Source organism: Trypanosoma rangeli (assembly GCF_003719475.1).
Source record: "Trypanosoma rangeli strain AM80 chromosome Unknown Tra_15.4_contig_00113, whole genome shotgun sequence".
Classification (NCBI taxonomy): Eukaryota; Euglenozoa; class Kinetoplastea; order Trypanosomatida; family Trypanosomatidae; genus Trypanosoma; species Trypanosoma rangeli.
In genome coordinates, this window is record NW_021705858.1 from 37337 (window position 1) to 51518 (window position 14182).

At 48.5% G+C, this 14182-nt stretch overlaps 2 protein-coding genes across 2 annotated transcripts, besides 7 other annotated features; both read right to left on the reverse strand.

Annotated features, from left to right (window-relative positions):
- The first annotated feature begins 6 nt into the window (after positions 1-6).
- Positions 7-33: a microsatellite.
- A 488-nt stretch (positions 34-521) lies between these two features.
- Positions 522-547: a microsatellite.
- A 165-nt stretch (positions 548-712) lies between these two features.
- Positions 713-735: a microsatellite.
- Positions 736-891: 156 nt separating this feature from the next.
- TraAM80_04065 (uncharacterized protein) lies at positions 892-10566 on the reverse strand (the record flags this gene model as incomplete). The annotated part of the gene is made up of 1 exon (XM_029381009.1): positions 892-10566. One exon carries the CDS (start codon positions 10564-10566, stop codon positions 892-894), a length of 9675 nt encoding a protein of 3224 aa, XP_029239154.1.
- Positions 10567-10656: 90 nt separating this feature from the next.
- Positions 10657-10714: a microsatellite.
- Positions 10715-11178: 464 nt separating this feature from the next.
- Positions 11179-11201: a microsatellite.
- Positions 11202-11215: 14 nt separating this feature from the next.
- Positions 11216-11256: a microsatellite.
- Positions 11257-11285: 29 nt separating this feature from the next.
- Positions 11286-13331, reverse strand: TraAM80_04066 (uncharacterized protein; the record flags this gene model as incomplete). The annotated part of the gene is made up of 1 exon (XM_029381010.1): positions 11286-13331. One exon carries the CDS (start codon positions 13329-13331, stop codon positions 11286-11288), a length of 2046 nt encoding a protein of 681 aa, XP_029239155.1.
- Positions 13332-13531: 200 nt separating this feature from the next.
- Positions 13532-13600: a sequence feature (A-rich).
- The last annotated feature ends 582 nt before the right edge of the window (positions 13601-14182 follow it).

The window sequence follows — 14182 nt, forward strand, 5'->3', positions numbered from 1 at the left end:
AAAGTAATATATATATATATATATATATATATACATCAAGGCGTTTTGTAATCCCTGGGCTCTCGTTGTAAAAAAAAAAAAAAAATGACATTATTTTGGGTTTCCGCCGCCGTCGCATCTCTCCGTGCGAAGGATGTTATTTTATTAGTAGTAACGTGGGGACTAAGCAAGAAAGACAAAATAGATAAATACGCTCACACCTCTATTCAGCGCGACAGCACGGAAAATAGACCAATGTAGAACTATGGGGGGAAAAAAAGAGCACAAATAAATAAATCAGTCTCTTGCTCATTCATCCAAAACCGGGTGCATGTTTTTTTTTTTTTTTTGAAGTCCATGCACATAAAAAAAAAAAAGGGAACCAGAAAGGGTGTGTATAGGTAAGGGGTTTGTAAACGTGTCCTCATGCAGCACACCCTTTCCCCACAAAGTGGAATAAAGAGCAGAGTGCATAAACCTCAAAACCCTTTAAATGCCAAAAAAAAAAAAACTATTCACCACACGCTCTTTGCTGTTTTGTTTTATTATTATTATTACTATCATTATTCTCAAAATGTGGGGGCTTTATTTGGACCCACATACACACAGTTTAACTGTCTGTCAAGCCATCGCCTTGCGGGCTCAGAAACCCACACGCAAAGAGCAACGCAAAGAACGCAACAGTCCCCAGAGTGCCAAAACAGAAAATGCTGCCTGCCCTAACAAAGAGAAAATGTATATATATATATATATATAACACGTGCAAAGCAACCGTACCGCGCCCTACCAAGAACAAAGGAAAAAAAAAGACACTTCTCATCTAATTCAGTTATGAGTACTTGCCTAGTATATGGAGAAAGATTGGCAGTACCGCGAGGATTTACCTCTCCTCGAGTAAATGCACGCAATCTTTTAAGTAGAGGCGGTCGAAGAAGTGTTGTCGTCGTCGCTACCTGAAAATCGTTTTCCGGTAGAAGTACTCAAAGATAAGGCAGATACCACGCTGGCACTTGACGCGCACACCGTGTTGATGCCTGGTGGCCAAATAAACTGATCAAAGGAACGATGCTGCACACTAGGCGGTGTCTGGTCGGCGCTGCTGGACCGCTCTGGAGCACGTAAACCCAATGCTAGTGGAGTTTCTTTGATCGTGGGGCGGTAATACTCGAGAGGTAACTGGCCTGTCAGTTGCATCGCACCATTGGCTTCGGTTAGGGTTTCGTAAATGTAGCCGCCAAAGCGATGTGAACGGGAGGTCTCCGTGCATCGCTGAGCATCCTGTATGATGAGGCTGGATGCATCGTCCTCATTTGTGTGGTCTGGGATTGTCCTAGGCACCTCCAGTGGGTGCATCCCCTTTTCGTCGCCAAAAGTAGTCTCCTCGGGCAATTTCCTCGACGCCGCTTGAAAAGGCCTCAGCTCCCACTCTTCCATAGGCGATGAGGTGTTAAGCTTGGAGATATCCCCCGTGAGTTCCATTCGCACCGACGTTCCAACGTTTGCTTCGGAGTAGGCAGAAAAGGGGTCATGGGTGAGTTTATCCATTAGGGCTGTCACAAATGGCTGATTATCTAGCAACAAGGCCAGCTGCGATACGGCATTTCCGGTGTCAAATGGCGAGGTGGAGGGCGTCTTAGTCCATGCCGCCATGCGTAGTCGCTTCACCTTTGACGACACCTCATCCGCGAGGACGAGCACAACGAGCCTGTCGTAAAGCGGTGTCTCATCTGTGAGGGCGTTCGAGGCCGTCCCGACGCCCAGCCCCCGCTCAATGTCTGGCAGGAACTTCAGTAGCTGATCAGTCACAAATCCATGATTTTGCTCATGATACCGCAGCAGCGCCGCCACCAGGGCAAGAATCTTGCTCCACAGCGGCAGCGGCGTCTCCGATGACTGAAACAAAAACATAAGCGGTGAGACGACAAGCGATTCAAACTGGCTCTGAAAAGAACTCGCGTGTACATCATTCAATATGTGACTTCTTCGGGAGGGATCGGCGCAGCTTGGCAGCGAGCAAAAACCCGTGTAGCGGTTCCCTGAACACGAAGTTGTTACTTCTATAGACTCTCGTTTCCAACAATTCCCTGCAATCACCCGATGCAGCAGGACTTCGACAGAGGAAACGCCAAATACCTTCACCGCCATATGGAAAAAATCCCCAAGCACAAACGACATGCGTGACGCCAACCCCTCTGCAGTTCTCTCACAACCCGCTGGGAGCAACAGCAAGCCTCGTTTCCACGACTCAGCAAAGTAGCATACGTAACGCGTAAAAGGACGATACGCGGAGGATTGAAGTGGGCCCATGTCTCGTTGAGTGGAGAGCTTCTGAGGGAGTTGACGCTGAGAATCCATAGAAACATCCCCCCTTCTTGCGAATGCTGTGAATCTTGGGGCACGTGTTCCATAATCGAGCGACGTCCAATCACACAATAGCAACAATTCCGTAAACGCCAGAAGCACAGCAGGCTCTTCCTTCTCGCTTGCATACTCATTGAGGTAGTTCAGCACCACATCCACGGTGTGTTCCACGCCATGATCCTCCTGCTCCGACAACGTTGGATTTCCCCCTTTATTCTGATCCACCATGTTTTCCTTGCCTTGACGCAGTAGCACTAGTTGCACGGCTGCACAGTCAGGCGTTACGTTCATGCCTAACGGATACGGCAACTGCAAGGGTGGAGGAGAAATGCTGCCAAGAAACTGAGCACAGCCATAACGATGAAAGACAGTCAACACGTCACACGCCGCCTGCCACAAGTTGGGGTCAAGCAGAAATGCAAACCCCGTCCAGAAACTTGTCAAGAGATAATGTGCTGGGAATGAGCTGTTATCCCCAAAGGGGGTGGAGAGTAAAAGCGCATCCTGTTTCTCTTCCTCCACTTGCTCCGCATGTGCCCCTGTGCAGTAGTACATTTCATGAATAATTATGTCACTCAGCAGACAGGCCATGGACCTCAGAACCGAGGCACAAAAATTGTAACATTGAGCCCGCGCAAATGGCCTTATCGCGGAAGAAGACTCTTTTTGTAGCACATTCATCTGCTGAGAAAGCGCCATAATAAACCGTCGAAATGCACTTACGCCTGCCAACTGCATAGCCGTCTTTTCCATCCATTTGTGCTGGCAATCACGCCCCACCACCAACACCCCTGTTGTGTAGGAAAGACAAAACGATATCGCTCGCGCCACCTTCAAGGAAATGAGTAAGATGTAAGGATGGAGTGAATTCCGCCAGGCTTTGGCATCGCTATCCTGATAAGTGTTTGGCTCCAGCCACGTCGAAAACTCATGGAGGCACCGTAGAAGAAAGTGACGACCACGTATATTGCGACCCTGTCCCGCGATGTTTAAAAACAGCTCTTTTAGCACCAGCTCCACAGACGATGACGGGGTACCCGAGTTACCCGCATCGAAGACGGTCCCCTCAAAAAACAAACAAGATTCAAAGGTCAGTGAAATTACACCATCATCCCAGTTTTTCAGACCCCTCTTCATTGCCAAACGACGCCGCACTCGGGCAAATGTCAGCTTCAGCCAGTGTTTGAGAGTCGACGACGACCGCCAGGTTCCTTGCGTAGCGGTATCTTTCAAAAGAATGCCAAGTGCCTCAAATGCCCTTTCCACGACATAAAAGCGTGAGGAGAGTTCCTCAGACTTCTCTCCACAGCACATCTCCCCAAAACCCATGTGCACAAGGAGCATGCAGGCAAAATGCAAAAACAACACAACAAGGTCCCTCTGAAGAAGAAGAGACGGATCATTCATTCGGCGTGAACGCTTCAATCTCGTTTCCTTCCTCAACTTGTCCGCTTGTTTGATGTTGAACACCATTGCTTCTGTAACGCTTGTTTTTGGTACATTAGCGTTTACCACAACCGTACCAACGCTGCTCTCCCCGGAATGATGCTCTGCATCCACCTCCGCATCCGCATCTCCCTCTTCCTCCTGTTCGTCATCATTTTTATCTCCATCCTGCGTATCCACTGTGTTCGGCAGTTTACACTCATCCCACGTCAAAGATGCACGGTGATCAATATTATGCTCAGATACGGAACCCACACATTCAGCAGAATCCTCCAATTCGCCCTCCGACTCGCATTGGTCGTCTGAGGCGGAGGAAAACATTTGCGCAATTTCGGCCGCCCTCAAATCAGTTGTCAACTCATTCACTGTAAAACTGGTAATGCAAGAAAGATCTCTGTTTAACTCCTTCCACAAGCGCCAGTCACGTTGCCGTAGTCTCTCCATGGCCCACGATGCAAAAAAAAGAACGCTCAAAAGAGGTTTGACAAAGCCCACCTCCTGCACCGTTGCAATGTCTTCTAGAAGTTCTTTTGTGTCATTCTTCCCACCAATTTCCATGGGACGCTCCCGCATAGAAGAGCAAGAAAGGTTTGCCTTGATATTCTCGTTTGTTAGCTGCATAGAGTGGTGCCAGATGTTTTCATTTTTAATCCACAAAAATTTTCCCTTGGAATTTACATTCACCTCCTTTTTGTTTTTTAACGGCGAATCCAGGGAGCTGGGGACAGCTGAATGACACGCCAGGAAACTATGCCAATACACATCACTCTGCAGCATATAGGTTGAATGCGATGTCTCTGGCGTCTCCACACATGCCCTCCTACTCTCTTCACTGTGGGCCACAACGTCGCGCAGCAGCCTCATTTGATAGAGCGAGAAAAGAAGAAAGCTGTAGTACGCCCCACGTGAACGCCCGTCAAGCTTACCATCGTTCCCTTTGCCCCGGAGTGTCATTTCATGATTTATGTAGATGTCAATGTAATGCGTCACTAGACGCTTGTCTACCAAGTCCATTGGGGATGCCACCAAGATAGAGACGAAGCGTTCCCTTTCCCGTCCCTCGTAGACAATCCATCCGCCCCACAGCGTAGCGATGGAAAGCTCAGAGCTTGTGTTCCGGCACGTATGTGTGACACTAAGCACTGTGTGTAACTTAGATTCCGTTGGTTTCACTCGGCGCAAGCAAAACGAAAGCAAACTTAAGGCTATGCGCCGCCGTTCTACAGGACTGGATGAAATGCACCCCATGGAAAGAATATCTTCGCTGGCCATTAAGAAAAAGTGTTGTACAAGTTCATTATCCCCCTCCTCCTCGACAGTGCCTTTCCGATATATTTTCAGCAGCAAGCACAGCCAGTCATCCAGCGGGTCCGCCATTGGCTCAATAGGAGCTTCCCCACAAAGCAACACAAGCAGGCCGTACGCCTTGGACCGCACAACAGGGTCAAAAAAGTAGCCAAACCTTTCTTCTTTGTAAAGATAGACCAAGGCGTAGTAGATAATACTCCCTATAGTTTTCAACTCCTCATCAAACACGTCATTCCTCCAGCTGGTTTTCGTACTGGTAAAAGACATCTCATTACCTGTCACAGATCGCGCAAGGGATGGGTACGCCTTCTGATGATATTTCTGCGACAGCAGAGGCCCTTTTCGCCCATCCCACCTTGTCGAACACGCTGTCACAATTATTGAGAAAAAGATGCGATGCACAGGGCTGCCTAAAGGAAGCTGACGAAGTAGCAAAATCACTGACTCCCGTAACGGAGAGTCTACCACCAGTAATGTGACCGCAAGCCCAAATACGTTCGGTGCATGTGTCTCAAGGTTTTCGTAGTCGGTTGGTAAGGAATCTTGTAACCATCGAAAAAACGTTTTACCAAATGCGTTAATAATACGAAATGCATGCTCAAACTGGCCCCGTTGAAGTGTAGGCAAGTCAAGTGAAGACACTACAGTCTGTAGTGCGAGAATACTCTTCTCCATAACTGCATTCATGTTCATTTGTAATTTTTGCCTAAAACTCCTCCCTGAATGGCGCGCGTTCCCCTGAATGAACCAATGCACCTGGTACGTTAGAAAGTACAGGACTTTCGTCAAAAAATTACTTTTAAACTTCGGTTCCAGGAATTTGGCATCCTTGGAGTATACGAGCGCAATCACATCGCACAGAACACCGCGAAGAAAGACAGTCAATGCGACGTCATCTGATGTATTTTGTGCCACCACGGACCTGCCGTCACTCTGCGCAATAACAAAAGAAAGCAAGGGGAGCGACAGGCATGATCGCAAGGATACACCATTTCCCTCATGCACTATGCGACTCAGAGCTTCGGCGGAAAAGCTGCGCGACTCCTCGTTTTCTGCCGCGTAGTCTTTGTTATGCAACTCACCCAACAGCAGGTCATCAATAACACTCTGAAGAATGGCCTCCATCCGGGCACGTTGCGTAGCAACCATGTGTTGTTTCCACCCTGGAACAAAGGGAGGATTCACAAAGTAACGACGGCTAATGACAAGAATCATCGGAAGTAAAACAACATAGCAAGCATATAAAATTGTTTGCTTGCCTCGACGTGTTTTGTTGCCTCCTACTGCTAACGTATTCAGCAGCGCTGTTAAAATGGGGTGATCACTGTCCATGATCCCACAATAAGTAACAAGGGAGCTGCTTCCCGTCGCAACATATTCCATTGGCCCAAGAAGCAAATACTGCATCATATCCAAAAAGCATGGTGAAACGTTATCTGTATAAATTTCATTCAAAATCAGAGGCACCGTAATGGCTTTCATCAGGTGATGGTACGCTCCATGACGATTCAAAATATGAAAGTTTATATCCTTTAACTCGTCGGCCCCACCCACAAATGTGGAGTTTCCGCCTTGCTGATGTCCCGGCCGATTCCGCTCACCTCCACGTGTTAACCGATTCGCATCCGGGGAGGACTTCAGATTATCAACGCAGAGAAAAAGGTAATTGTATACATAGCAGGATTCCCAGTCAAATGAATTGCGCTCTAACTGCCGTTGGGCTCCCCTCTCAACCACCTCCCCTGCAATGGCGCACACTACACGCACCAACGCAGACCCTGGGGAGTAGCCATACATGAGAAGTGCCAGTGCAGTGGTAGAAACAAAGACAAAGTGTGGTGTGGTTCCATCCTCTGCAAGGCAATGGCCACCAAATGAGGTGGAAATGAGCGTGTGTTTAGTTGCAATTGCCGCTGGACGTGCCGAAAAAGGTTTGTGTTGGGAATTACTATTGATAGAAGACCCATCCACGGGAAACCCTTGCCGTGCCTCTTCGGCAAACCTCTCATACATGGAGTCTGTCACGGTGGGTACTCTGCCATTGAGGATATACACAAGCGGGACGTAGCGTTCCTTATTAAAGGCATACATCTCCTCAAACTGCTCACCGAGTTCCACAAAAATGTCTGCCACAGCAACGCTGCGAGAATTCGACCCCTCGGGGCTTAACGGAAGTGTACCCACGTTTCCTGTGGATGACAGCGATTCATGTGGCTTACAATATGCGCCGTCAGGGAAGGGGTCATCTTTTATTCGGGCGGTTGCCCCACAATGAATGCGGTGCAACCTCAAAAGTGAGGAAACCAACTCCAGCAGATATAACGCACTTCGACGCACATTCAGTTTCGTGTGCCCCAACAGCACCACGGCCAGTCCCTCCAGCACGTCAACAAGGACTGTGTTGCGTACAGCAGGCACAGCACACCATTCCTGTGGATCGAGCGATGAGTTCAACTCGCTAGGACTCAGCGGACTCACGTCCAAAGCATCCAATAACCAATTCCACTTGTCGCGACAAAACACAAGTGTCTTCTGGTGCGCCTCCTTATCAAAAGATACCCTCTTCATGGAGTTGCAACTTGTTACCCCATATTCCTCGATTTCCTGTGCATATAGTTCCTCATTCACAAGGGATTCCATCCTATCCCGTAGATTGGTTAAGTGCAGCCGAACGTACTCGGTTAGGTGTGCCACATGGTCACCCTCGTCTTTTCCCAACTCCACAATAATGCATTCGACCAGTCGGTGAAGCGCAAGCGCAGATCTCCACATACTTTTTTCATCCTGTTTAAGAAAGTAAAACGGAAATACAACGTTTGACACCACCTCATATAGCGGCGTCACTGGCCCCACGAGCAGCGTTGGGAGCACAAGGCTGTGCTCCAGCACCACCTGCGGTGGATCCCAAAGACGCGCCATTAGAAAAATAGGAACCAACTGATGGACGTATTCCGCGACATCCTCAGCACGATCATTGGCACAAATTTGTCGGGCATAACTAAAAGCAGCCTCACGAAGCTCATTGATTCCCCGTCGAACCTCTTCATGCGTCTTCAAGCATTGAATCACATTTTTCAGACTCCTCCCACGCCAGAATATCGCAAGCGTCTCAACAGTAACCACTGCAGGCCTGTAACAGGTCCCTTGAAACGCAATACACCCAATGATTCTCTCCTTTATAGAAGTCTTTTGTTCCAGTAAAGCGTTATACATAGCACCAAGCCGCTTCCTGTTTTCACAAGTAGTGATACAGGCCAATAATACATCCTTTGCGCTAACTCCTTCGTGACCCACAATGGAGAAGGTTCCACAGTAGTATAGCTCAACGAGAGCCCAAATGGTACGTATGGCGATCAATCGACCGCGAGTAATGACAGTGCCGTTAGAACTCTTTGAAAGCATCCTTGTCTTTGCCTTGGTCTCCAAAAGCCTCAGAAGCCAATGAAGTGCGGATGATTGAAAAGACTCCTGTTGTAGTGCAAATAACAAGAGGTCTGAGGCAATTTCAATGCAGGATGAAGTGTACGGTGTGTTCTTCCAGATCTTGAAGCCAATCACATTTAGCAGCATCTTTTCCACGGAGTGAAAGAAGCTTAAGATAGAGTTGTTCCACTTGTGCGGAGAGAGAGGATCATGAATGGCACAGACGTCACACAGAAGCCCTCCAACGTGCAAGGTGGCGTGAAGAATAGCCGTCCTCTCCATATTGTTGGCCGACGCAAACCAGGACTCCATTGTGGCCAAGAACGTTGGTAGCCTCAACTCCAACTCTTTTAGAGAGCACCTGCCAAGGAGCGCTGCCATTGAAAGGGAGTAGCAGATCGCATGTCTCGCCTTGCGCCAGTTGTCAACCTCATCCAGTAAACTATCCACAACTTTTTGTGTCTTCGCCCACGCGTTCGCGTGAGAGGTGCCGTGCGGAGCTGATTTCGAAAGTAGACATCCGGAGAGAATGAGTGTCACTACATCTTTTAACCGCCCCTCGCGCCTTGAGAGCGACATCATCCCCCGGACAAGGTCGAGAAGGGCGCTGAGTAAACCAGGCGTCCCGGCACTATAAGTGAAAATATGGCACAACTGCATCGCGTCACGAAACAAGCCACCAAAATGATCACCTATTACCCTCTCATTTTTATTGCCGCTGCCCAACTTCAACCCACAACTCTCCGAAACCGCGGAGACCGTCTTATTGAAGCACAAAGAAAAAAAGGAATAAGGCTTCAAAAAAATAATGGGCAGGCTAGTTGCCCACGTATCATCTTCGTCCTGTGGTGCTCCATTCGTTGAACTTCCCCGCCATCCCTGTTGTCGCCTCCAAACAAACATCAGTTCTTGCACCAGACGTTCATGGTCTGCGGTGCTGTGCGATGGATCGGTCTCCTGAATGAGAGTGCCCCAATCCACATCTTCCCGGTCGTGGGCGGAAGGTCGTGCCTTTTGCACGACAGATAAGCATGTATTTACCAATCCCCTCCAAACATCATCCTTCGAGGCTTCATCCAGCTGGGTGAGAAATCCGTAGCATAAGCGGCTCAGCAATAGAAGGTGCATGTCTGACGGACGCGCCACAACGCTCCCCGATGAAAGAATACCGTAAAAGTGGTTCCCCAACTTCTCAGCAAGTTTCAAGGAGAGAAAAAAGACTGGTGGTAGATTACAAAGAGAGGGACGAAAGCTGGATGTTATCTCGCCTTCAGACGGCATGTAAAGGTCACGCAAGAGGAATCGACTGCAGTGTACAAAACCCCCACATCGTATACGAACAAAGTCCTCCGCAGCCAACATAAAGGCCACACTATACGCCCAAATAGTTTCCACTGCAATACCCAGCATTTGGGCGTTACTATTACAGCCCCCTTGACCAATAAGCTCACTCCTTGAGCCGCAACCAGATGTCCCCATCGACTGTGAAAAACAGTTTGGCAGGTTTTTCTGCTTCAGTTCACCACAGAGAGATGAGACAACTTCCATGATGGTCCTTTGTACACCACTCATCGCAGCGTTAAAAAAGTCATTTGGAATCTGTTGCAGTGATCGGTGTAGAGTGGGGGACACACTGAAAGAAGCGTTCTCTGAGAGTTCTAAAATACATTCCAAGAAGGCATTTCGAACCATGGTAAGCTGCACCACAGCATCGTTAATCGCCATATTTCGCTCTAAAAACCTCTCCACGGGTGCATCTGGAATCTCATTCAAAGACTCGACGTTCTGCCACCAACTGTCTTGAATCCCGTCATCAGCGCAGCGGCTCCGCTCCTTCTCCACGTCTTCTGTATTGCCCACGTCATCTGTCATGAACGGAAAATGAGCAGCCCTCTTTTTGACGAGGAATGCAACCAACGCCCGCTTTTCTCGGGATTCTCGCTCAAACATTCGAGAGATGAATGCACCATAGTCGTCGGTGTCGATGGTGATCAAGAAGGCGTACACGATGTTTGCAAAGGCTATTCCGAGATGCTCGGCGTGGTTCATTACCCAACACACACGCGCACAGTCCGGGTGCTACGTACACAACACCTGTCTTTCAGTAGGTCTCAGAATAAACACTAATAAATTGTGAGCCAGCAACAACCAAACAGCCAAACAAAAACAAAAAACGAAAACAACAACAACAACCAAACCCACCTTTCTCGCTGCAATACATAAACCCAAATAAATAAAAACAGTGGCTGTCGTTTCTACTTTTTGTTTCTCCTGCGGTTTGCTGCTACCTAAAAAAGCAAAAAAAAAAAGACGACAATAACACAACGAGAAAAAGAACTGAAACAGGCACAGCAACACAAAACGAGAGAGTGCAAGAACACATCGTCCTACGTTCCCCTCCCCTTACTCCCAATCCTTACCAAATTTTCTCTTCCGTTCAGTGCATAGAGGTGTGTGACTTTTAATAGTGGTAATAATAAGAGACAAAAGGAGTAAGGCAGCCATGCACGAACATACAACCGTTTTTTTATTTTGATTTCCGGACAAAGAAAAAGACACCTAACACCACCGCTCTCCCCTTCTGCACAAAAGTCCTTCCGTGCTAACGATGCAATGCACTCACCACACGCTTCACCTGAACCAACTCACAAACCCGCAAAGAGAAAGCAATAAAGAAAGAAAGATTGGCAAACCGAGTACAACAAAATAAAATAACAACAACTATAACACCAACAACAAAAGACACCTCCAGAAGTGCGCGGAAGTTTTCACACATAAACGTTAAATGGAACTTTCTTCCCTCCTGAAAGAGGTGGAGTGGGTTGTGCGGCCGCTTTCTGGGTGTTTTTGGGAGGCGTGTAGAGACGGCTGAAGACGTTGTTACTTGATCGCGTCCCGTTGCTGGTGTTTTTCTCCGAGGAGATATTCGAGGCCAGCTCTATAACAGTCTGTGTCCTGGACCTTCCATACAGCGTGCGTTGTCGCTCATTTTCGTCCAATGCAGCAGATGGAATCGTCGAGGCAGTCAAAAATCTTACAAACGAATGCGACTCACCGTTGCGAGGTGGTGTAGACGCGGGGTTTTCATACGCGGAAGAGGAGAGACAAGGAGCGTCATGCGGTCCGTACGGAAAATCACCAAAGTCATGCGTGGCGCTATCACGCAACGCGGGACGCTTGATATCTGACTTTCTGCTGTGCCGTGGCGAGAGAGATGACTGTGGCATCATCCGCGTGTCACGCTCCGAACGCCGTCCGTCTAACGGCGTCAGAGGCATCTCTTCTTGAGCCCACTTCGGTTCTTGTCCCACAGCTCGTTGGGCTGGCGACACCAACCAGGACCTCGGTGGAGTTTGCAAAGTTTGTAGGGTGTTCTGTCCGACAGAGGCCATTTTAATGGACGCCCGATCAAGCAGCCTTTGCGCCTCATTCATGACGTCAACTACACCAACAGAAAAGGAGATATCTATGCCACTGCGTCGCAGCGCGTCGAATGAGGCATGGTTTCGTAGTTTTACCAAATTGTCAAGCAAAGTCATCACATCCTGCTCCTCAAACGGAATACGAATTGCCACCTGCGATTGATCTGTCGGTTCAGGGGCATTCAGCGTAGATTCCTCCGGAAACTGCGTTGCAGCGAAGTGCATGCTCGCCTGTCGGCAGGCCAATAGTACTTTTTCAACACGTCCAACTACACCGGCGTCGCCGTCGCCATCATCTCTTTCATCTTCATCCTCATCGCTTGAAAAAACACAAATGTGGGAAAACCTGCTGATTTTTTCTAACCTCTTCCCCTCCTTTGCACACCAAACAACACTTGTCCCTTCGTCTGAGAGACAAAACTGGCCATTCTTTGGAAGTCGAAAGGAATCATCCTTCAGAAGGCGAGAAACATGCTCCTGAAGGCGCCAAAGAGGGTCCACTTCACCATTCGATGAGTCCGATACGGTCACTGGCGGGGGAAACGTGGGAGAGAGCAACAACCCAACGAACTTTTTCATCCAAATTGGCCGCAGAACACCGCGAGGGACGTGTGTGACAAAGTTGTAGAGATCAAACCACTCTCTGGCCCCAGCTGAAGGCACCTGCACTGCCTCAACGCGCTTGGTCAACTCCACTTCGACACCATGTTCCAAAGAGGGCGGAAGCAGAGGGATGGGCTTGCTGTTCCCCCGTTTTGGAGAATTAAAATACAAGGCCTCGGCGGAAATCGGTGACGCGATGTCCTTGTCCTTGCTAATGATGGGGCTAATACACCCAAGCGGATCACAGACACTTGGAGCTGAGTTTAAAGCATCAAAGCAGCAAAACTCCTCCCAGAGGATGCTGTCTGTCTGCGTTGAGCGTCCCACCACGGATCGCCCATTCACCCTCTCCACCTCAGCAGCACATGTATTTGTAGACTGCGCGTTGCGTGCCATATGCCTAGCAGTGATCACGGACGCAGTGAAGTTACTGGTGTGCGGAGACGGATGAGACACACCCGTTCCTATAGGAGAAACATTGACATTTAATTTCAGTGGAGGCGGCGAAGCGCCTTGGTGTTTAGGAGCAGTACCTCCTTTTTTGGTGTCCGAACGACTGTTGCTCGTAAGCCCCTTTCTTGACATGAGGCTGCCAGAAGAAGCACCAATTCGTTCAGAGGGCACAACAGAAGATGACGTCTGATGACGCCGCCTCGAATTTGTGCGGTCGGCCCGGCCCGGTGGCGTTGTGCGAGAACCATGTGAAGAAGAAAAAGGCCCTTGAAGGCAAATGAAGGACACCATGGTCAGAAGGGCGAAACCAGCCCAAATCAACTTTTCATTATCCATGAGATCGCATGCAATGACTGCCTCACGCGTACGCACGCAGCTTTCCTCTCCCTCGCCCCTTTTACAGCCTTCCCGCTTTCTTTCTCTCTCCCACACACTGTAAGTTCGTGTGCGGTTGTCTTTTCCCCCGGTTTTCGTCTCCCTATAATTTATAATGCAGAGTGCCAAAAAAAAAAAAACGTCTGTTTGGAAGAGCGCCCAAAAACAAGCAAAACAAGAAACAAAAATACGAAAACAACCGAAACAAAGACAAAAAAAAACATAGAAACGCGCCAACTATAACTATACTGATAACCATTAGGAATTGTCTGTTTTGGTTCTCGTCGTTTCTCTCAAGGTGAGCTGCCTAGTGTCCTCTGTCTAGCGCCTTTAAGTTACAAAAGGCAGAGTAATGACATTTTCCCTGGGGCTGGTGTGGGTAGATTTAGATTTGGGATTAAGACGAATTAATGGACAACTTGGCGTGCTTTGCGTCGGATGCTGCGTGGCGTGAAGGACTGAAGTAACGTTTTTTTCTTTTACTTTTTGTATTGTCTCTTCAGCTTGGGCAGCTTGGGCAGCTTGGGCAGCGTGGGGCAAAGGTGTGGAAACCGGTTTTATCGGTTGGCCAGGTTTTCCTCTGCCCGCCCACCGAAGCCCCTTAAAACAATTTTGTGCTTTGCTTTCAAAACGTCATTTTAATTTTAATTTTTGAGCGCTGCTACCACAATTATTGTTGACAACTGTAAATAATCATGGACAAAAGAGAGAAAACAGTAATGAAGGACAAAATTCGTGCTATTTACGAAATGAAAATAAAGTTGAATGAACTGCCACCCCCTCGGGCGAGGGGCTATGCCACTGGTCTACAA